This window comes from Pristiophorus japonicus, chromosome 1 (assembly GCF_044704955.1).
Source record: "Pristiophorus japonicus isolate sPriJap1 chromosome 1, sPriJap1.hap1, whole genome shotgun sequence".
Taxonomy (NCBI): domain Eukaryota; kingdom Metazoa; phylum Chordata; class Chondrichthyes; family Pristiophoridae; genus Pristiophorus; species Pristiophorus japonicus.
In genome coordinates this window covers 517,771,022-517,792,498 of record NC_091977.1, presented here as the reverse complement: position 1 = coordinate 517,792,498, position 21,477 = coordinate 517,771,022, and the positions used below count along the sequence as shown (strand labels likewise).

The following is a 21,477-nucleotide window of genomic DNA, read 5'->3' as shown; positions in this document are numbered from 1 at the left end:
TAGTGTGGTGAGTCCTGTTGGGCTGCTACGTGTGATGGGTTCTGCTTCGTGGTCAACCGCAGTGTAGGTTGCCACTGGTTGGTATGTTGTGGGGTCAAAGAAGGTAGGGTCCAAAGTGGGTTGCTCAGGATAGTCCGTGAATCTGAGTTTGATTTGGTCAAGTGTTTCCGGTGAATGAGTCCATTTGAAAGTTTGACCCGAAACACCTCGCTCCCCTCTTTGGTCACAATAGTGCCGGGAAGCCACTTGGGACCTTGTCCATAGTTCAACACAAATACAGGATCACTGATTTCAATTTCACGTGACACATTTGCGCTATCATATGTACCTTGTTGAAGCCGTCTGCTCTCTACTTGTTCATGTAGATCAGGGTGAACTAACAAGAGCCTTGTCTTAAGTGCTCTTTTCATGAGCAGTTCAACGGGTGGAATCCCAGTGAGCGAGTGGGGTCTCGTGCGGTAGGTAAGCAGGACTCGGGACAGGCGAGTCTGCAGTGAGCCTTCAGTTACTCTCTTCAAGCCCTGCTTGATAGTTTGCACTGCTCTCTCTGCCTGACCATTGGATGCTGGTTTGAACGGGGCAGATGTAACAGGCTTGATCCCATTACGGGTCATGAACTCTTTGAACTCGGCACTGGTAAAACATGGCCCATTGTCGCTCACAAGGACATCAGGCAGTCCGTGCGAGGCAAACATGGCCCGCAGGCTTTCTGTGGTGGCAGCGGACGTGCTTGCCGACATTATCTCACATGCAATCCATTTGGAGTATGCATCTACAACCACAAGGAACATTTTACCCAAGAACGGGCCTGCATAGTCGACATGGACCCTAGACCACAGTTTAGAGGGCCAAGGCCATAAACTTAGTGGCACCTCCCTGGGTACATTGCTTAACTGCGAACATGTGTTACACTTGTGCACGCAGGACTCTAAGTCCGCATCAATACCGGGCCACCACATATGGGATCTGGCTATCGCTTTCATCATTACAATGCCTGGGTGAGTACTGTGGAGGTCACTGATGAAAGTGTCCCTGCCCTTCTTGGGGACCACAACCCAATTACCCCACAGAAGGCAGTCTGCCTGTACAGACATTTCATCTTTGCGCTGCTGGTACGGCTTTATCTCTTCCTACATTTCCACTGGGACACTGGACCAGCTCCCATGAAGCACACAATTTTTTTACTCGGGACAGTAAGGGGTCCTGGCTTGTCCAGGTTCTAATCGGTCGATCTGTGATGGGTGATTGCTCCCTCTCGAATGCTTCCATAACCATGACTAAATCTGCGGGCTGTGCCATTTCCACCCCTGTGGTGGACAATGGCAGCCTACTGAGAGCATCGGCACAGTTTTCTGTGCCTAGCCTGTGGCAGATGGCATAGTTGTATGCGGACAATGTGAGCGCCCATCTCTGGATGCGGGCCGATGCTTTCATATTTATCCCCTTACTTTCGGAAAAAAGGGATATCAGTGGCTTATGGTCAGTTTCCAATTCAAATTTGAGCCCAAACAGATATTGATGAATTTTCTTTACCCCATACACAAACAATTATGCTGTAGGGTCTCTCAGCCTTAGACAGACTTCTGGATGCATAAGCAACTGGTTGCAATTTCCCAAATTCATTAGCTTGTTGCAATACACATCCAACGCCATACGACGACGCATCACATGCTAGTACCAAACGCTTACATGGATCATACAAAACAAACAATTTGTTTGAGCATAACAATTTTCTCGCTTTTACAAAGGCATTTTCTTGGCTTTTGCCACATGCCCATTCGACTCCTTTACGCAGTAAAGAGTGCAGTGGTTCTAACAGTGTACTGAGACCCGGTAGGAAGTTCCCAAAGTAGTTCAGGAGTCCTAGAAATGACCACAGCTTCATCACGTTCTGTGGCCTCGGTGTGTTCTCGATTGCCTCCATCTTCGAATCAGTGGGCCTGATGCCATCCGCCGCGATTCTTCTCCTCAGGAACTCCACTTCAGGCGCCAGGAAAACGCACTTCGAGCGTTTTAACCTGAGCCCCACGCGGTTGAGTCGAATAAGAACCTCCTCCAGGTTCTGCAGATGCTCGACTGTGTCCCGACCTGTAACCAAGATGTCGTCCTGGAAGACCACCGTGCGCGGGACCGACTTCAGTAAGCTTTCCATGTTTCTCTGGAATATCGCCGCGGCTGATCGAATTCCAAACGGGTATCTGTTTGTGCGCGTTGATGCAGGTGAGGCCCTTCGATGATTCCTCCAGCTCCTGCGTCATGTAGGCCGAGGTCAAGTCCAGCTTCGTGATCATCTTTCCTCCCGCCAGCGTAGCAAAAAGATCGTCGGCCTTTGGTAGTGGGTACTGATCCTGCAGGAAGAAATGATTGATAGTTACTTTGCAATCACCACAGATTCTAACGATGCCGTCGCCCTTGAGGACTAGAACAATCGGACTGGCCCACTCGTTGAATTTGATCGACAAAATGCTGCCCTGTCGTTGCAGCCTGTCCAGCTCGATCTCTACCCTCTCATCATGTACGGTACTGCTCTCGCCTTGTGATGGATGGGTCGTGCCCCCGAAATTAGCTGGATCTTCCCCAGCCAGTTCCAGCGTATCTTCCCCAGCCAGCTGCTGCCGAGCAGCGTGGAGCCATCGCCCGGTACCACCTAGAGTGATAGCTTGTGCACCTCTCCATCGTAGGAGACCTTTACAGTAACACTGCTGATTACGGGAATCAGTTCCTTTGTGTGAGTTCTCAGTTTCATGCGAATGGGAATCAAGACTGGCCTTGAGGTCTTGCTGCACCACAATTTATCGAAAGTCTTTTTGCTCATAATGGACTGGCTCCTGCCCGTGTCCAGTTCCATTGACACCGAGGGTCGATTTAATTCAACCTTCAGCATTATTGGGGGACACTTTGTGGTAAATGTGTGCACCCCATATACCTCTGCCTCCTCGGTCTGAGGCTCTGGTTTGTCGTGATCCACTGTGGATCTGTCCTTCTCTGCAACATGGAGGTCTGCAGGATTAACAGGGTTTGCAGCTCGTCTGCACATACGTTTGATGTGTCCCATTGTTCCACAGCCCTTGCAAATGCACCCTTCGAAGCGGCATGAATGGAAATGATGATCACCCCTGCAGCGCCAACAAAGTGTTAATGGCCTTGCATTCATCACCCTTGATCTGCGAACGTGCAGCTGCAGGCATGTGGGGCCTGCCCTGTACGTTGCGATTTGAAAACAACATCACTTTGTTCACAGTACTTGTAGCAGCACTCGTGTGCTGAGAGATTTGCTTAGTATTGTCACTGGTGGCAATGAACGCCTGGACTATCGCGATAGCCTTACTCAAGTTGGGGTCTCCACAGTCAAAAGTTTGCAAAGTATCACTTCATGGCCAATGCCAAGTACGAAAAGTCTCTGAGCATGTGCTCCAAATATCCTTCAAATTCGCAATGTCCTGCAAGTCGTCTTAGCTCGGCGACATAACTCGCCACTTCCTGGCCTTCAGACCTTTTGCACGTGTAGAACCGGTACCTCGCCATCAGAACGCTTTCCTTCGGGTTCAGATGCTCCCAGACCAGTGTGCACAAATCATCGTACGATTTCTCTGTGGGTTTCGCTGGAGCAAGCAGATTTTTCATGAGGCCATACGTTGGTGCCTCGCAGGCAGTGAGGAGAATTGCCTTTCGTTTGGCAGCGTTCACTTCTCCTTCCAGCTCGTTGGCCACAAAGTATTGGTCGAGTTGCTCCATGAAGGTTCCAATCATCTCCCTCCGAGAATTTCTCCAAGATGCCCACTGTTCTCTGCATCGTTGTGTTCGTCATCTTTATCTCGTCGCCAGTTGTTATGTATGAATAAAGAGTCTAGTGAGAAGGAGGAACTGAAGGAAATCCTTATTAGGTGGGAAATTGTGTTAGGGAAATTGAAGGGATTGAAGGCCGATAAATCCCCGGGGCCTGATAGTCTGCATCCCAGAGTACTTAAGGAAGTGGCCCTAGAAATAGTGGATGCATTGGTGATCATTTTCCAACAGTCTATCGACTCTGGATCAGTTCCTATGGACTGGAGGGTAGCTAATGTAACACCACTTTTTAAAAAAAGGACGGAGAGAGAAAATGGGGAATTATAGACCGGTTAGCCTGACATCAGTAGTGGGTAAAATGTTGGAATCAATTATTAAAGATGTAGTAGCAACGCATTTGGAAAGCAGTGACAGGATCGGTCCAAGTCAGCATGGATTTATGAAAGGGAAATCATGCTTGACGAATCTTCTGGAATTTTTTGAGGATGTAACTAGCAGAGTGGACAAGGGAGAACCAGTGGATGTGGTGTATTTGGACTTTCAAAAGGCTTTTGACAATGTCCCACACAAGAGATTGGTGTGCAAAATCAAAGCACATGGTATTGGGGGTAATGTATTCACGTGGATAGAGAACTGGTTGGCAGACAGGAAGCAGAGAGTCGGGATAAACGAGTCCTTTTCAGAATGGCAGGCAGTGACTAGTGGGGTGCCGCAGGGCTCAGTGCTGGGACCCCAGCTCTTTACAATATACATTAACGATTTAGATGACGGAATTGAGTGTAATATCCCCAAGTTTGCAGATGATACTAGACTGGGTGGCGGTGTGAGCTGTGAGGAGGATGCTAAGAGGCTGCAGGGTAACTTGGACAGGTTAGGTGAGTGGGCAAATGCATGGCAGATGCAGTATAATGTGGATAAATGTGAGGTTATCCATTTTGGGGGCAAAAACACGAAGGCAGAATATTATCTGAATGGCGGCAGATTAGGAAAAGGGGAGGTGCAACGATACCTGGGTGTCATGGTTCATCAGTCATTGAAAGTTGGCATGCAGGTACAGCAGGCGGTGAAGGCGGCAAATGGTGTGTTGGCCTTCATAGCTAGGGAATTTGAGTATAGGAGCAAGGAGGTCTTACTGCAGTTATACAGGGCCTTGATGAGGCCTCACATGGAATATAGTGTTCAGTTTTGGTCTCCTAATCTGAGGAAGGACTTTCTTGCTATTGAGGGAGTGCAGCGAAGGTTCACTAGACTGATTCTCGGGATGGCTGGACTAAAATGAGGAGAGACTGGATCAACTGGGCCTTTATTCACTGGAGTTTAGAAGGATGAGAGGGGATCTCATAGAAACGTGTAAGTTTCTGACGGGGCTGGACATGTTAGATGTGGGAAGAATGTTCCCGATGTTGGGGAAGTCCAGAACCTTGGGACATAGTCTTAGGATAAGGGGTAGGCCATTTAGGACGGAGATGAGGAGAAACTTCTTCACTCAGAGAGTTGTTAACCTGTGGAATTCCTTGCCGCAGAGAGTTGTTGATGCCAGTTCATTGGATATATTCAAGAGGGAGTTAGATCTGGCCCTTATGGCTAAAGGGGTATGGAGAGAAAGCAGGAAAGAGGTACTGAGGGAATGATCTTATTGAATGGTTGTGCAGACTCGAAGAGCCGAATGCCCTACTCCTGCACCTATTTTCTATGTTTCTATGTTTCTGGAATTTTTTTGAGGATGTGACTAGTAGAGTGAACAAGGGAGAACCAGTCGATATGGTGTATTTGCACTTTCAAAAGACTTTTGACAAGGTCCCACACAAGAGATTGTGTGCAAAATTAAAGCACGTGATATTGGGGGTAATGTACTGACGTGGATATAAAACTGGTTGGCAGACAGGAAGCAGAGAGTCGGGATAAACGGGTCCTTTTCAGAATGGCAGGTAGTGACTAGTGGAGTGCCGCAGGGCTCAATGCTGGGATCCCAGCAATTTACAATATACATTAATGATTTAGATGAAGGAATTGAGTGTAATATCTCCAAGTTTGCAGATGACATTGAGCTCGGTGGTGGTGTGAGCTGTGAGGAGGATGCTAAGAGGCTGCAGGGTGACTTGGACAGGTTGGTGAGTGGGCAAATGCATGGCAGATGGAGTATAATGTGGATAAATGTAAGGTTATCCACTTTGGGGGCAAAAACACGAAAGCAGATTATCTGAATGGCGGCAGATTAGGAAAAGGGTGTCATGTTACATCAGTCATTGAAAGTTGGTATGCAGGTATAGCAGGCAAATGGTATGTTGGCCTTCATAGCTAGGGGATTTAGTATAGGAGCATGGAGGTCTTACTGCAGTTGTACAGGGCCTTGGTGAGGCCTCACCTGGAATATTGTATTCAGTTTTGGTCTCCTAATCTGAGGAAGGACGTTCTTGCTATTGAGGGAGTGCAGCGAAGGTTCACCAGACTGATTCCCAGGATGGCAGGGCTGACATGAGGAGAGACTGGATCGACTGGGCCTGTATTCACTGGAGTTTAGAAAGATGAGAGGGGATTTCATAGAAACATATAAAATTCTGACGGGACTGGACAGGTTAGATGCAGGAAGAATGTTCCCGATGTTGGGGAAGTCCAGAAGCAGAGGACACAGTCTAAGGATAAGGGTTAAGCCCTTAGGACTGAGATGAGGAGAAACTTCTTCACTCAGAATTCCCCACCACAGAGAGTTGTTGATGCCAGTTCGTTGGATATATTCAAGAGGGAGTTAGATATGACCCTTACATCTAAAGGGATCAAGGGGTATGGAGAGAAAACAGGAAAGGGGTACTGAGGTGAATGATCAGCCATGATCTTATTGAATGGCGGTGCAGGCTCGAAGGGCCGAATGGCCTACTCCTGCACCTATTTTCTATGTTTCTATATTTCTGACTGGATACTGTGAGCTCAAAGTAAAGTGCGACCATAATCTTTTATTGCAAGTCTCCAGCCTGTGAGGCCTCCTTAAGTACCTGTGCTCCCAAGGGATTGTGGGATCCCTTGGGACTCCAGGGGATGAGCCCTCTGGTGGCTACACAAAGTATATACAGGTTTACATATATAACACACCCCATCTGGACTCATCTTTTGTTTCTTAACTTGTGCCATTACCATCTCATTTGTGCCCATCATCCCTTTTGTCTCTTAAATCTTTTCCACCTTCCACCCTATCACAGACCTTCTCTTTTATTCTTTCCTCCCCCTTTCAGTGCCCCTGCATTTCCTTAAGAATCTGTTACACCTCGAACTTTTCCAGTTCTGACAAAGGGTCACAGACACGAAACGTTAACTCTGTTTCTCTCGCCACAGATGCTGCCTGACCTGCTGAGTATTTCCAGCATTTGCTGATTATATTTCAGATTCCAGCACCCGCAGAATTTTGCTTTTGTATATATTTTGTTTAAACTGCCCTAGTAAAGTGTAGATATAACTGAGTCAAACACACCAGGCAGGCCAAGTTCCAATCCTAGTCTGTGCTGAGGGAGCGGGTCTCAGCCAGGTAAAAGTGGTTACATGGCACTGGATAATTCAAGATTTCTTTTGTCTCCTCCTCCCCGCTGAGGCTAAATGTGACACAGCAGCTGAGGTGAACTAACTCTTATGAAGCAGGGGTCAATTTGGGGATCTGCAGCTCTATATGGCTTTATACTTACCCACAGGGCGTCGGAGGGGCTACACAGCACAATATATGCCTGTTACTGATAACCACAATAAACAATAAAGGCCTCAACTGCATCATCTATAAATTATAGATGATGATTTATTTAAATATTGTTTCATAAAATTTTACAGCACAGAAGCAGGACAATCAGCCCATGTGGGCCATGCCGGTGTTTATGCTCCACACAAGCCTCCTTCCACCTTACTTCATCTCACCCCATCAACATATCCTTCTATTCTTTTCTCCCTCATGTGCTTATCTAACTTCCCCTTAAATGCATTTGTGCTAGTTTTTTAAAAATTAGTTCATGGGATGTGGGCGTCACTGACAAGGCCAGCATTTATTGCCCATCCCTAATTGCCCTTGAGAAGGTGATGGTGAGCTGCCTTCTTGAACTGCTGTAGTCCCTGTGATGAAGGAACTCCCACAGTGCTGTTAGGGAGGGAGTTCCAGGGTTTTGACCCAGCGACGGTGAAGCAACGGCGATATATTTCCAAGTCAGGATGGTGTGTAGCTCTGAGGGGAACGTGGAGGTGGTGGTGTTCCCATGCGCCTGCTGCCCTTGTCCTTCTAGGTGGTAGAGGTCGCGGGTTTGGGAGGTGCTGCCGGAGAAGTCGTGGTGAATCGCTGCAGTGCATCTTGTAGATGGTGCACACTGCAGCCACGGTGTGCCGGCGGTGGAGGGAGTGAATGTTGAAGGTGGTGGATGGGGTGCCAATCAAGCGGGCTGCTTTGTCCAGGATGGTGTCAAGCTTGTTGAGTGTTGTGTCCCCAATCACCATGTGGTAGTGAGTTCCACATTCACAACACTCTCTCTATATAAAGAAGTTTCTCCTGAATTTCTCATTGAATTTATTCGTGACTGTCTTACATTTATGGCCCCTAGTTTTGGACACCCCACAACTGGAAATATCTTCCCCACGTCTACTCTATTAAACCGCTTCATAACTTTAAAGACCTCTATCAGGTCATCTCTCAATCTTCTCTTTTCTCGAGAAAAAAGCCTCAGCCTGTTCAGCCTCTCCTGATAGTTGTACCCTCGCAGTTCTGGTATTATCCTCGTCCTTGCTCCAAGACCATTCCTATCATATTCCTATCGGTTCTAGATGTCCTATTTTCAACCCAATATTCCAAGATGGGGTCCAGATGAATTTGAATTGCTCCCTTTCTAGGTGAACTATGTCTGTGCGGTTGAATGAAGGATGGTGCATGCAGTAAGGCCTTCTGCAACCAGCACCAGAGTAACGGTGTGCACCTGTAGGTTGAAAGCCGGTTATTTTGCTCCATTATGGGATCCCAGCTGGCTTCAACCTGGATTACATTTTAATTTACTTGTGAAACCCTCATCCCAGAATGGATGAATTTTTGGGCAAGCATATGAGATAGAGGGCTACACTTTCCCAAGAGCCCCTCAACGCCCGATTGCCACCCAGAAAAACAGCTAACGTTTTGCAACTAACGCTGGTGAGAATTTCCATATTTAAGGTAAAAATAATCGCCCGGCAAGAAAATGGATCTTGCACTCGTATTCTCGGCGGTTTCTCAGCGGTTAAAGGCGAAACTAGGTGAAACGGGCGGTTCTTAAATTTTTTTAGTATCCAATGTCCAAATGGAACTGCTACAGGGTCAGTCATGAAGGTGGGCAGGATATATTGCAGGTAATGGTACATTCGGATTTTCCTTTACTAAATTCTGTACCTGTAAATCATCTTCAGATTTCTGTTTATGGTTTTCAAGATCTTCTCTCACTGTAGCTATGCGTTTGAGAACAGTAAAGCTACAAGCTAGGTAGTGCTCAAATGAACAGTCTCCTGCTGACCTTGTCTCTATGTACTGATAAAATGTCTTATTTGCAGATACCAGAAGGCAGGTATAGTCTTATTTGCAGCTGGTAATGTTGCTGCAGGTGCTTAGACGGATCCCTCCCGCCAAGGTTATTAATTGACTCACTTATGGCCAGCTAACATCAAGCCAGGATTCTCCATGTGTGCGCGGAGATTGAGCCCGTGGATTAAAACAGAGTGAATTTGACAATTTTACTGAAAAGCCTGGTTTGCTACCCACTCCCAGTCAGAATGTACATGACACGGGCAACCTTCAAGGGAACTAAAAGGGAGATGATTGATCAGCACAAGAACACTTTTCTACAGAGGTGAATGGACAGTGTTCAGGAAATTGTTCTCTATTTGACTATTTCCCAATCCTAGGCAAGAGGTACAGCAAGAGGCCAGCTAAGACCAGCTGAGACCAGCGAACACAGACCAGGGATCAAACCCGAGGTGTCCCAAGATACTGAACAGTGGCTTGACCTATTAAGCCACCAGGATGTATCTAATCGGGTAATCTTTCAAGTAGCTTCATTGGCTGTAAAACGCTATGGGATGTCCCAAGGTCATGAAAGGCGCTTTATGAATGCAAGTTCTTTTCTTTCTTTAAAATAATACATTATTTTGCAGTCAAATTTGTTACTTATGAAATGTCAACGTATATGTTGTTAAATATAACCCTCTTACCACACTTTAATAAGCTACACACGCACAAAAATTCCTTTGTGAAATTGAACTTCTCATTAACTATTACTGCAATATGAACTGTCCAAATTTAGTGATATGAATGACGGAAAGTATGTGTAATATGTTTCAAAGCATGGCACAAATCACAGGTCAAATTTGCATGAAGTAGCACTCATGAGCAGTTCCTTCCACTTCACCTACATAGGCAGCCATCAGCTTTGGCCTTTAAATATCTGAGGACAAGACACCTGGGAGGGTGACAGGGGGTCATTTTAACTCTGGGCGATAGTGTAAAACGGCTGTTTTCGATTCTGCCGCCCATTATACATCTCTCCCCATTTCCATTGACTTCACCTTCTTCTCATTTCCTTGTCTAACCTAGCCATATAAAGTCTTACATTTATATAGCACAACCTCAGGACGTCGCAAAGCGCTTTACAGTCAATGAAGCACTTTTTGAAGTGTTGTCACTGTTGTAATGTAGGAAACGCGGCAGCCAATTTGCACACAGCAAGCTCCCACGAACATCAACGTGATAATGACCAGTTAAACTGTTTGTTTGGTGATGTTGATTGAGGAAGAAATATTGGCCAGGACACTGGGGATAAGTCCCCTGCTCTTCTTCAAAGTAGTGCCATGGGATCTTTTATGTCCACCTGTGAGGGCAGACGGGGCCTCGGTTTGACGTTTGATCTGAAAGATGGCACCTCTGACAGTGCAGCACTCCCTCAGAACTGCACTGTAGTGTCAGCCTAGATGTTTCTGGAGTGGGACTTGTACATTGGCAAATACCAATCTGCTCTGAACTATTTGCTGGTAGATGCCCCTCGAGATATCTTCCCATTTGATTTTCTGTCAGTTCCTTATGGGCAAGCACTTTGCTTCTGTTCAGCAGCAAACCATGGGGGTATAGCTGAAATCGGAACTGAGTGGCATTGATTTCCTCAACATTTAAGCAACCTTCAAATTGTTTGCAAAAATATGAAATATTTCGAATCGGTCAGGTTTGTTGCAAAGAAAATGGGTAGCAACAGCTCTCTGATAAAAAAAAAAAGTATAATTGCAGAAAATGCAGAGTCACAGACTGACTGTCATGGACAGAAACTACTAGATTGAGAAACCAGCTGAAAAAATAATGAATATAAGTTAACAGGAAACATCCTGAATTTAGCTCACAGCTTTCTTTGGCATCTCATCATCATTTTGAAACTAGTGGCTGGTTTCTGTACGGTTTTGAGGAAAGAAAAAAATGTATTTGCGCATTTTCTTGCAGTTGCCAATGTGTGGCTCATAAGATTGGCATCACATCTGTGGTTTCCCTTCCTCCTTCTTTTACCACCAATGTCCACAGTGTAGAACAAGTCCAAAATTGAAAACAGTAGAGGGTAAATTCAGCAATCCAGTGCCTCAGGCGGGAAAGCCAGGCTCAAAGGGAGTCAGGTCGGTGATAGGGCCATAGCATCGTCGCCCTCATTCCCCAAGTCTCGCTGCCTTTGAATGCAGATGTCCTTTTGGAGCACTGAAATTACCCTTGGGGGAGAACATGAGATCACTAACATACCAGTCATTAGGGGACGCCAACCCTGGCTTTTAAAACAATCACTGTCTCCAACAAGCGAGAGTCTAAACTCCGCCCCTTGACATTCAAAAGCATTACCATCGCCGAATCCCTCAGCATCAACATCCTGGAGGGTCACCATTGACCAGAAACTTAACTGGACCAGCTGCATAGATACTGTGCCAACAAGAGCAGGTTAGAGGCTGGGTATTCTGCAGCGTGTCTCACCTCCTGACTCCCCAAAGCCTTTCCACCATCTACAAGGCGGGAGTGTTTTGGAATACTCCCCACTTGCCTGGCTGAGTGCGGCTCCAACAACACTCAAGAAATTTGACACCATCCAAGAAAAAGCAGCCCGCTTGATTGGCACTCCGCCCACCACCTTCAACATTCACTCCCTCTTTCACGAGCGCACCATGGCTGCAGTGTGTGCCGTCTACAAGATGGACTGCAGTAACTCGCCACGGCTTCTTCGGCAGCACCTCCCAAACCCGCGACCTCTGCCCCCTAGAAGGACGAGGGCAGCAGGCACATGAGAACACCACCACCTCCAAGTCACACACCATCCTGACTTGGAAATATATTGCCATTCCTTCATCGTCGCTGGGTTAAAATCCTGGAACTCCCCTCCCCAACAGCACTGTGGGAGCACCTTCACCACACACACTGCAGCAGTTCAAGAAGGTTGCTCAGTACCACCTTCTCAAGAGCAATTAGGGATGGGCAATAAAGGCCGGCCTTGCCAGCGACGCCCACATCCCATGAACGATTAAAAAATAAGGAAAAACTAAGGCAGGTAAGGGGTTCTATAGTCCTGAGATCCAGGGAAATAATGAATTGGAACAGAAAACAGTGTAGCTGAGTCTTCCAATGCACTCCTGGCTGGCCTCCCACGTTCTACCCTACGTAAACTTGAGGTCATCAAAACTCTGCTGCCCATGATCTAACTCGCACCAAGTCCCGTTCACCCCTCACCCATGTTCGCTGACCTTCTTTGGCTCCCAGTTAAGCAACACCTCAATTTTAAAATTCTCATGCTTTTTTTTCAAATCCCTCCATGGCCTCGCCCCTCCCTATCTCTGTAATCTCCTCCAGCGTCCCCCCCCCCCACCCCCGAGATATCTGCGGTCCTCTGATTCTGGCCTCGAGCATTCCTGATTATAATCGCTCAATCATTGGTAGCCATGCCTTCAGCATCCAAGGCCCTACACTCTGTAATTCCCTCCCTAAACCTCTCTATCCTCCTTTAAGATGCTCCTTAAAACCTAACGCTTTGACCAAGCTTTTGATCATCTGCCCCAATATCTCCTTATATGGCTAGGTGTCAAATTTTGTTTGATAATACTCCTGTGAAGCACCTTGTGGTGTTTTACTGCATTAAAGGCCCTATATAAATGCAAGTTGTTGTTGTTGTAAGAAAACACTGAGGATGCAGGGAAAGAAAAGTTCTACACTTCTTTAATCACTCTTCTCTGCATCCTAATACCTTGGAACATAAAATGGCCAAATCTCCTCACAGTGATATTCTTTAGGATAACTTGTTTCAGGTTGTATATACAAAATATACACCTTTGAGACACATCCAGCTCTGATCAACTATGTTGACAACAGCTTTACATTAATTGTTGACTGGAACCTACCAGTCATAGATCAATCATTCTTATAATCAGGTTCAATCATGAAGCGAGATCTTAAAAGGGAAACCGACAAACAATGAATTACATTTTTCCTTTGTACAGTAATTTTGTCGCTTTTAAAAAGGCAAACACCCAGACACGGTTTGCTCCAAAAACTTCTGAAATTCAAAGCCTTGTCAGAAGTTGTTCCCATCGAGACAGTACATCACACTGCAACCCAAAGTTGAAAAAAACAGGACGCCGACAGACATCAGGTCACTCCATCACATGATAATTCCCCTTCTTACAGGATCCATTGCTGCTTTGGGAGGGAATGATTCTTGAATATACATAGTTTTCATTACAGATGAGTTACAACTCTGTTTACATTGCAAAAACAATGTCTATAAACAGAGAAATCTCCAAACTAACTCATAAGGCCACTGACATCCTTTTAAAAAAGGTTTTCCAAATCAAATCGCACAATAAATGCAATCATTAATGTTTGAAAAAAGTAACTTATGATCGCAACATTAGAGGTTTTTCAAGATCCGTAATCAGGTTCTACAAATTGGCGACGTGGGCTGGAATACACTTCCCTATTTACAAATACACCAGTCCCGTGCAACAGTCTCTTCCACAATGGTTTACTGTGAAAAAAAAAAGTATCCACATTTGCCACAGCACACTCCATACTTCTGGTGTAGAGAAGGGGTCGCTCCAGGTTTCCAAGGACCCACATTTACATATCCAGGAGGTCACAATTAGCATCACATTCTAGGAGCATGAAAGCAGTTGGTAGGATTTCCCGGGCAGGAGCCGAGTTGTTCAGGGTCTGCTCCTTAAAGTGGCATTTGCACTTCCCATTGGTTGGAAATTGCTTCCTTTTCCTTCCTTAGCTAAACACTGAGGTTAGATGAGCCAGGGGATGAAAGACAGCTCCCTTTCCTGAGGGAGCCCTGGAGGTCAGATTGAAGGAGGCAATAGACAAGGATGGTTGGCATTTTTGTGTGTCGAGTCATTCTTCTCAGAAAACAGCAAATAGCAAATCAAGTGAATACTTTCTGCAGTAAAGAGGACTTCCTCCAGTTGAGTAAGAAATTCATCACTTTGAAGAAGTTTGCCATGGTAAGAGACTACTGTTCTTGACATCATCATCATCTTGCATCTCAGCAGTGGCATACCTACAACACATACACTCTCACGTACACTTTTCCCTCAACTTGCTGCATACTCACATACAATGCTTCTCACGTCTTTACATGCCCCTTTGCTCTCATTAACACTGACATATCCATGCACGACACCCATTTAATCTTCCGTGCACTGATAGAGAGTGGGACCATTACGCATTCCCCACCCCGTGACCATTAGTATCTGAACATATTTGAGCATTTTTGTCTTGAGAAGCACAGTGGCCAACTGCATGGCTGTTGCAAATCTCACGAAACAACAGTTTATCAATCGCATGACAACAAGAAAAGGAATCCCACAATAGCAGGGAAAGGCTGAAAATTGGAGGGGGCACTGCAAATTTGCTAGAATTTTTTGAGGATGTAAAGAACAGGGTGGATAAAGGGGAACCAGTGGATGTGGTGTATTTGGACCTCCACAAGGTGCCACATAAAAGATTACTGCACAAGATAAAAGATCACGGGGTTGGGGGTAATATATTAGCATGGATAGAGGATTGGCTAAAAAACAGAAAATAGAGAGTAGGGATAATTGGTTCATTCTCGGATTAGCAATCAGTAACCAGTGGGGTGCCGCAGGGATCAGTGCTGGGACCCCAACTATTTACAATCTATATTAACGACTTGGAGGAAGGGACCGAGTGTAACGTAGCCAAGTTTGCCGACAATCCAAATATGGGAGGAAAATCAATGTGTGAGGAGGACACACAAAATCTGCAAAAGGACATAGACAGGCTAAGTGAGTGAGCAAAAATTTGGCAGATGGAGTATAATGTCGAAAAGTGTGAGGTCATGCATTTTGGCAGAAAAAAAATCGAAGAGCAAGTTATTATTTAAATGGAGAAAGATTACAAAGTGCTGCAGTATAGCGGGACCTGGGGGTACTCGTGCATGAAACACAAACGGTTAGTATGCAGGTACAGCAAGTGATCAGGAATGCCAATAGAATCCTGGCCTTTATTGCAAAGGGAATGGAGTATAAAAGCAGGGAATAAAAAATTAAAAAAAAAAAAAAATTATTTTAAAAAAAGGGTCTTGCTACAATTATACAGGGTATTGGTGAGGTCACACCTGGAATAGTGCGTGCAGTTTTGTTTCCATATTTACGAAAGGATATACTTGCTTTGGAGGCAGTTCAGAGAAGGTTCACAAAGTTGATTCCGGAGATGAGGTGGTTTACTTATGAGGAAAGATTGAGTAGGTTGGGCCTCTACTCATTGGAATTCAGAAGAATGAGAGGTGATATTATCAAAATGTATATGATTATGAGGGGGCTTGACAAGGTGGACGCAGAGAAGATGTTTCCGCTGATAGGACAGTCTAGAACTAGCGGGCATAATCTTTGAATAAGGGGCCGCCCATTTAAAACTGAGATGAGGTGAAATTTCTTCTCTCAGAGTGTTGTGGATCTGTGGAATTCGCTGCCTCAGAGAGCTGTGGAAGCTGGGACGTTGAATAAATTTAAGACAGAAATAGACAGTTTCTTAAACAACAAGGGAAAAAGGGGTTATGGAGAACGGACAGGGAAGTGGACCTGAGTCCATGATTGGATCAGCCACATCGTATTAAATGGCGGAGCAGGCTCGAGGGGACTTATGGCCTTCTCCTGCTCCTATTTCTTATGTTCTTATGTAAATGTCAAGCCCTAGCCACACTGGAGAGGAGCATTACAGATGAGGAATCTGCAGACTAGTACCTATTCTTCCCTCTTTCTCCCTCCTCAAAAAATTCGAACTACATCACGCCTTCTACAATAGGAACTTGGCTGCCACTACTACATCATGGGGCCAAAATTCAGCCCCAAAAATGCCTCTTACCTTCAGAAAGCGGCGGCCACGCAGCGGAGTCGAATGGCCGCCGATTTGCGGTCGAATGGCCGCCGCTCGTGAAATTCTCCTTGGTAGTTTTTCCGGTGGTCTTCGCTTCCGCCCCACTGTTGCCGACCCCTCCTAACTGCGTCATCCAAGCGCGCACCACCAATCTCCCGCACGTTCATCGAAATTCACCTGGAAAAATCTTCGGCCTGCCGCACGGTGCCCCCAACAGCTTTTTCTGTCAGTGCACTGTGTTCAAAGTGTGTGCAACATGGCTGTATGGCGGTTATTCAAGGGGAGGGCGCACTGCCGTGGCCATTTTATTTTTTTTGTCCGCCGACTGCCAGGTCGGACCGACAATTATGCCCCCGTGTTGGGCCGGGCCGCCAACAGGCAGCCTGGCATTCCCTCTTGGGTTCCAGGCTGCTGGCCCGGCCAAAACCCATCCTGGTGGTCCAGTGGACCAAATTAAAATAATGGCAGAGCTCACAGCGGCTCTCCCCTTTAAGTGAAGGAGACAGACGGGGAAAGCGGGTTGTGTAGAGGACACAGAGAGGCTGCAAAGAGATTTAGGTAGGTTAAGCGAATGGGCGAAGGTTTGGCAGATGGAATACAATGTCGGAAAGTGTGAGGTCATCCACCTTGGGAAAAAAATAGTAAAAGGGAATATTATTTGAATGGGGAGAAATTACAACATGCTGCGGTTCAGAGGGACCTGGGGGTCCTTGTGCATGAAACTCTTTTTGGAAAATCCCAAAAAGTTAGTTTGCAGGTGCAACAGGTAATCAGGAAGGCGAATGGAATGTTGGCCTTCATTGTGAGAGGGATGGAGTACAAAAGCAGGGAGGTCCTTCTGCAACTCTATAGGGTATTGGTGAGGCCGCACCTGGAGTATTGCGTGCAGTTTTGGTCACCTTACTTAAGGAAGGATAGACTAGCTTTGGAGGGGGTACAGAGACGATTCACTAGGCTGATTCCGGAGATGAGGGGGTTACCTTATGATGATAGATTGAGTAGACTGGGTCTTTACTCGTTGGAGTTCAGAAAGATGAGGGGAGATCTTATAGAAACATTTAAAATAATAAAAGGGATAGACAAGATAGAGGCAGAGAGGTTGTTTCCACTGGTCGGGGAGACTAGAACTAGGGGGCACAGCCTCAAAATACGGGGGAGCCAATTTAAAACCGAGTTGAGAAGGAATTTCTTCTCCCAGAGGGTTGTGAATCTGTGGAATTCTCTGCCCAAGGAAGCAGTTGAGGCTAGCTCATTGAATGTATTCAAATCACAGATAGATTTTTAACCAATAAGGGAATTAAGGGTTATGGGGAGCGGGCGGGTAAGTGGAGCTGAGTCCACGGCCAGATCAGCCATGATCTTGTTGAATGGCGGAGCAGGCTCGAGGGGCTAGATGGCCTACTCCTGTTCCTAATTCTTATGTTCTTATGACCACGCGTCATGATGTCATTAGCGCCAGGCTGATGACCAACAGCGGCGGAGATTCCGTCCCACCTCCACTTCCGCCCCTCTAGACTGCTCACCGCCACACTATCGCCCCCACTACGACCGACTTCCGGTCCGCCGTCAAAAAAGGCCAAGGAGCAGAATTTCGCTAAAAAGGCCACCGAAGTGGAAAAAACACTTCAACAACAGTAGGTGTGACCCGTTTCGGGCGGACCTGATTTTCTACCCACATGTGTTATAAAGGAGTGTCTTTCAAATTTAATAAAATGATTTCCCATTATTTCTGTAGGGCCGCCTGAGGATCTGCTATTTGCAGGTTCAGAGGCAAAGGGCCCAGCTACTTCGCTTGACACTCATCAAGCAACCCAGTTGGAGAGTGAATGTGCCCAACATTTTTTTTCAACGCTACAATGACATCACATACAAAATGACACTTTGATTGCATTTTGATTTGCGCAAGAAAGGTAAAAGAAGAGTCCTATGAACATTTGGAAATTTGAGCTCATTGCCTCTGTGCTTGATAAAGTCCTAATGGCAACCCAGCACGAGAGAAGTTCTGACGAAGGGTCATCGACCTGAAATGTTACCTCTATTTCTCTCTCCGCAGATCCTGACCTGTTGAGTATTTCCACCATTTTCTGTTTTTATTTCAGATTTCCAGCATCCGCAGTATTACATGGGAGACGAGTTCACTGGTTTAAGCTATTTGAATTATATCTCCTACTCATTGATCAACAATGGCCATATACATAAGAATTAGGAGCAGGAGTAAGTCATTCGGCCCCTTGAGCTTGCTCCGCCATTCAACAAGACCATAACTGATCTTCTACCTCAACTCCACTTTCCTGCACTGTCCCCATATCCCTTGATTCTCTTAATATCCAAAAATCTTTCGATCTCAGTCTTAAATATATTCAATAACTGAGCATCCACAGATCTCTAGGGTAGAGATTTCCAAAGATTCACCACCCTCTGAGTGAAGAAATGTCTTCTCATCTCAATCCTAAATGGCCGACCCCTTATTCTGAGACTGTGACTTTAGTTCTAGATTTCCCAGCCAGAGCAAACATCCCCCTGCATCTAGCCAGTCAAGCCCTGTAAGAATTTTGTATGTTTCTATGACTAAACTCTAGAAAATATGACACTATTTTGAAAAGGATCAGGGCAGTAATCCCCAGTGTGCTGGCTAATATTTATCCCTCAATCAACATAACAAAAACAGATTATCTGATCATTATCACATTGCCGTTTGTGGACACCTCCTGTGCGCAGATTGGCTGCCGCGTTTCCCACATTACAACAGTGACTTCACTCCAAAAGTACTTTATTGGCTGTAAATTGCTTTGGAACATCCTGAGGTTGTGAAAAGCACTATATAAATAAGAACATAAGAACTTAAGAAATAGAAACAGGAGTAGGCCATACGTCCCCTCGAGCCTGCTCCACCTTTCAATATCATGGCTGATCTGATCATGGACTCAGGTTCACTTCCCCGCCTGCTTCCTCTAACCCCTTATCGTTTAAGAAATTATCTATTTCTGTCTTAAATGTATTCAATGTCCCAGCTTCCACAGCTCTCTGAGGCAGCAAATTCCACAGATTTACAACCCTCTGAGAGAAGAAATTCCTCCTCATCTCTGTTTTAAATGGGGGGCCCCTTTTTCTAAGATTATGCTCTCTAGTTCTAGTCTCCCCCAGTGGAAACATCCTCTCTGCATCCACCTTGTCAAGCCCCCTCATAATCTTATACGTTTCGATAAGATCATCTCTCATTCTTCTCAATTCCAATGAGTAGAGGCCCAACCTACTCAACCTTTCCTCATAAGTCAACCCACTCATACCCGGAATCAACCGAGTGAACCTTCTCTAAACTGCCTCCAAAGCAAGTATATCCTTTCGTAAATATGGAAACCAAAACTGCACGCAGTATTCCAGTGGCCTCACCAATATCTTGTATAGCTGTAGCAAGACTTCCCGGCTTTTATACTCCATTCCCTTTGCAATAAAGGCCAAGATTCCATCGGCCTTCCTGATCACTTGCTGTAGCTGCATACTAACCTTTTGTGTTTCATGCACAAGTACCCCCAGGTCCTGCTGTACTGCAGCACTTTGCAATCTTTCTCCATTTAAATAATAACTTGCTCTTTGATTTTTTTTCTGCCAAAGTGCATGACCTCACACTTTCCGACATGATACTCCATCTGCTAAATTTTTGCTCACTCACAGCCTGTCTATGTCCTTTTGCAGATTTTTTGTGTCCTCCTCTCACATTGCTTTTCCTCCCATCTTTGTATCATCAGCAAACTTGGCTACGTTACACTCAGTCCCTTCTTCCAAGTCATTAATATAGATTGTAAATGCAAGTCTTTCTTTCTTTGGGCAGAGCTGGATTCCAGGGTACTTTAGAGATTGAGCATGTTTGAGCATGACCTGTGTGCTCAGCTGAATTTACATACAAATCCCATGTCCTTTTGTGTAGTAAATGGGATTCGAGAGAATGATATCTTTTCCAGCCAGCTGGATAAGTGGTGGAAAGCAGACTGCAAAGGTAATAGGGAAAAACAATTGATCTAAAGTTGCATTTTTCACAGCACAACTGCTTCATAATCAACTAGAATTGACCTCTACATAAACCTGCACTAATAACACTGCAAGTACACACACCATGCAGTTGCCTGGATAATGACTATCTATAATGACAACCACTGCCAACACAACACAAAACAAAGCCAAACTGAACTATTCCACATAAAAAATTAAACCAGCATGTTTTTTTTTTATAAAAACAAATAGCAGAAATTGGACAGTGATTTCAAGATGCAATCTGATCTGAGAGTTCAAGGCCGGTCAAACGGCACCCATGGTGCATGGTGTCCTTTAAACATACTCAAATTGCTTTGCATTTAACCAGAATTGTTCAGATCCACCAATTCCGCACAATTAAGATTTCCGAGTATCACAGCACAAGTGACATTCAACCCAATACCATACCAACATTTCCGGGCTGGTAGTATGGCAGAAGAGGAAGTGTTTTTTTTAAGTCACATTTTTCCTGAATTTTACTAACTTGTTTTTAAAAAAAAAACGAAGGAAAATAATTTGGGGAAAAACGAGAAACTGACCGTTTTCAGACTTGGATGCTGCAGAACCTGACTCTGTGGAATGTTTCCTTGGAGACTCTCAGCATTCCTAAACAACAAAAAAATTGACCTCGAGCAGACACTCAAATTGCAAACAGCAGGACGCGGCCAACTGCAAGAAACTTCAGTGTTTGAAACTTGGGAAGAGACCGGTCCCAGGGAAATAACGGGCTCGAATGGCAGAGATCAGCGCGACAACACGAACGAGCAACCGAGAGACTGCACATAAACACAGTAAGCCATTGCCAGCCGAGTCCCCAGCAGCTAGAAATAACCAAAATTCATTTTTTTTAAAAGTACACAGAAATAAAAGGGAAAAGCAATTCTGTCCATCTTACTCACCCCAAGGAGACACACTTTTAATTCTCGGATAGCCATAATCAATTTATAAGGCTTATGTCATGCTCTATGCAGTCTGGTTTACCCAGTTCATGAATTAAACTGCGCTGTTTACGCACTTAACCTCCTCTAACCCTGCAACCAGCCAGTTCCCGCATACAAACGGAAACTATTCTGCAATAACTCGCAACTGCCAGCTGTCACGTGATGCTCAGGGCTCTCCTACCGCCGCGGTCACATAACTTTCCAAACTTGACTGAGAGGCTCGTTTGCTTCTGTCTCTTCGGGTAGTGAAGGCGACCCGGAGAGGTGTTAATGCGACTACAGCCCTGTTAAAAGGAAATTCTGCACATCGACCTTTCCAAACAGCCATTTGAA

General features: G+C 45.5%; 1 protein-coding gene across 2 annotated transcripts in view; it reads right to left on the bottom strand.

The window, feature by feature from the left end:
- rab31 (RAB31, member RAS oncogene family) overlaps window positions 1-21,250 on the bottom strand; it is a 180,145-nt gene extending 158,895 nt beyond the window's left edge. For both annotated transcript variants that reach the window (XM_070896138.1, XM_070896147.1), the window contains exon 1: window positions 21,103-21,250. In XM_070896138.1, the coding sequence (XP_070752239.1) occupies window positions 21,103-21,138 (36 nt within the window). In that variant the 5' untranslated portion in view covers window positions 21,139-21,250. The remainder of the gene's footprint in view (window positions 1-21,102) is intronic.
- Between the last annotated feature and the right edge of the window lie 227 nt (window positions 21,251-21,477).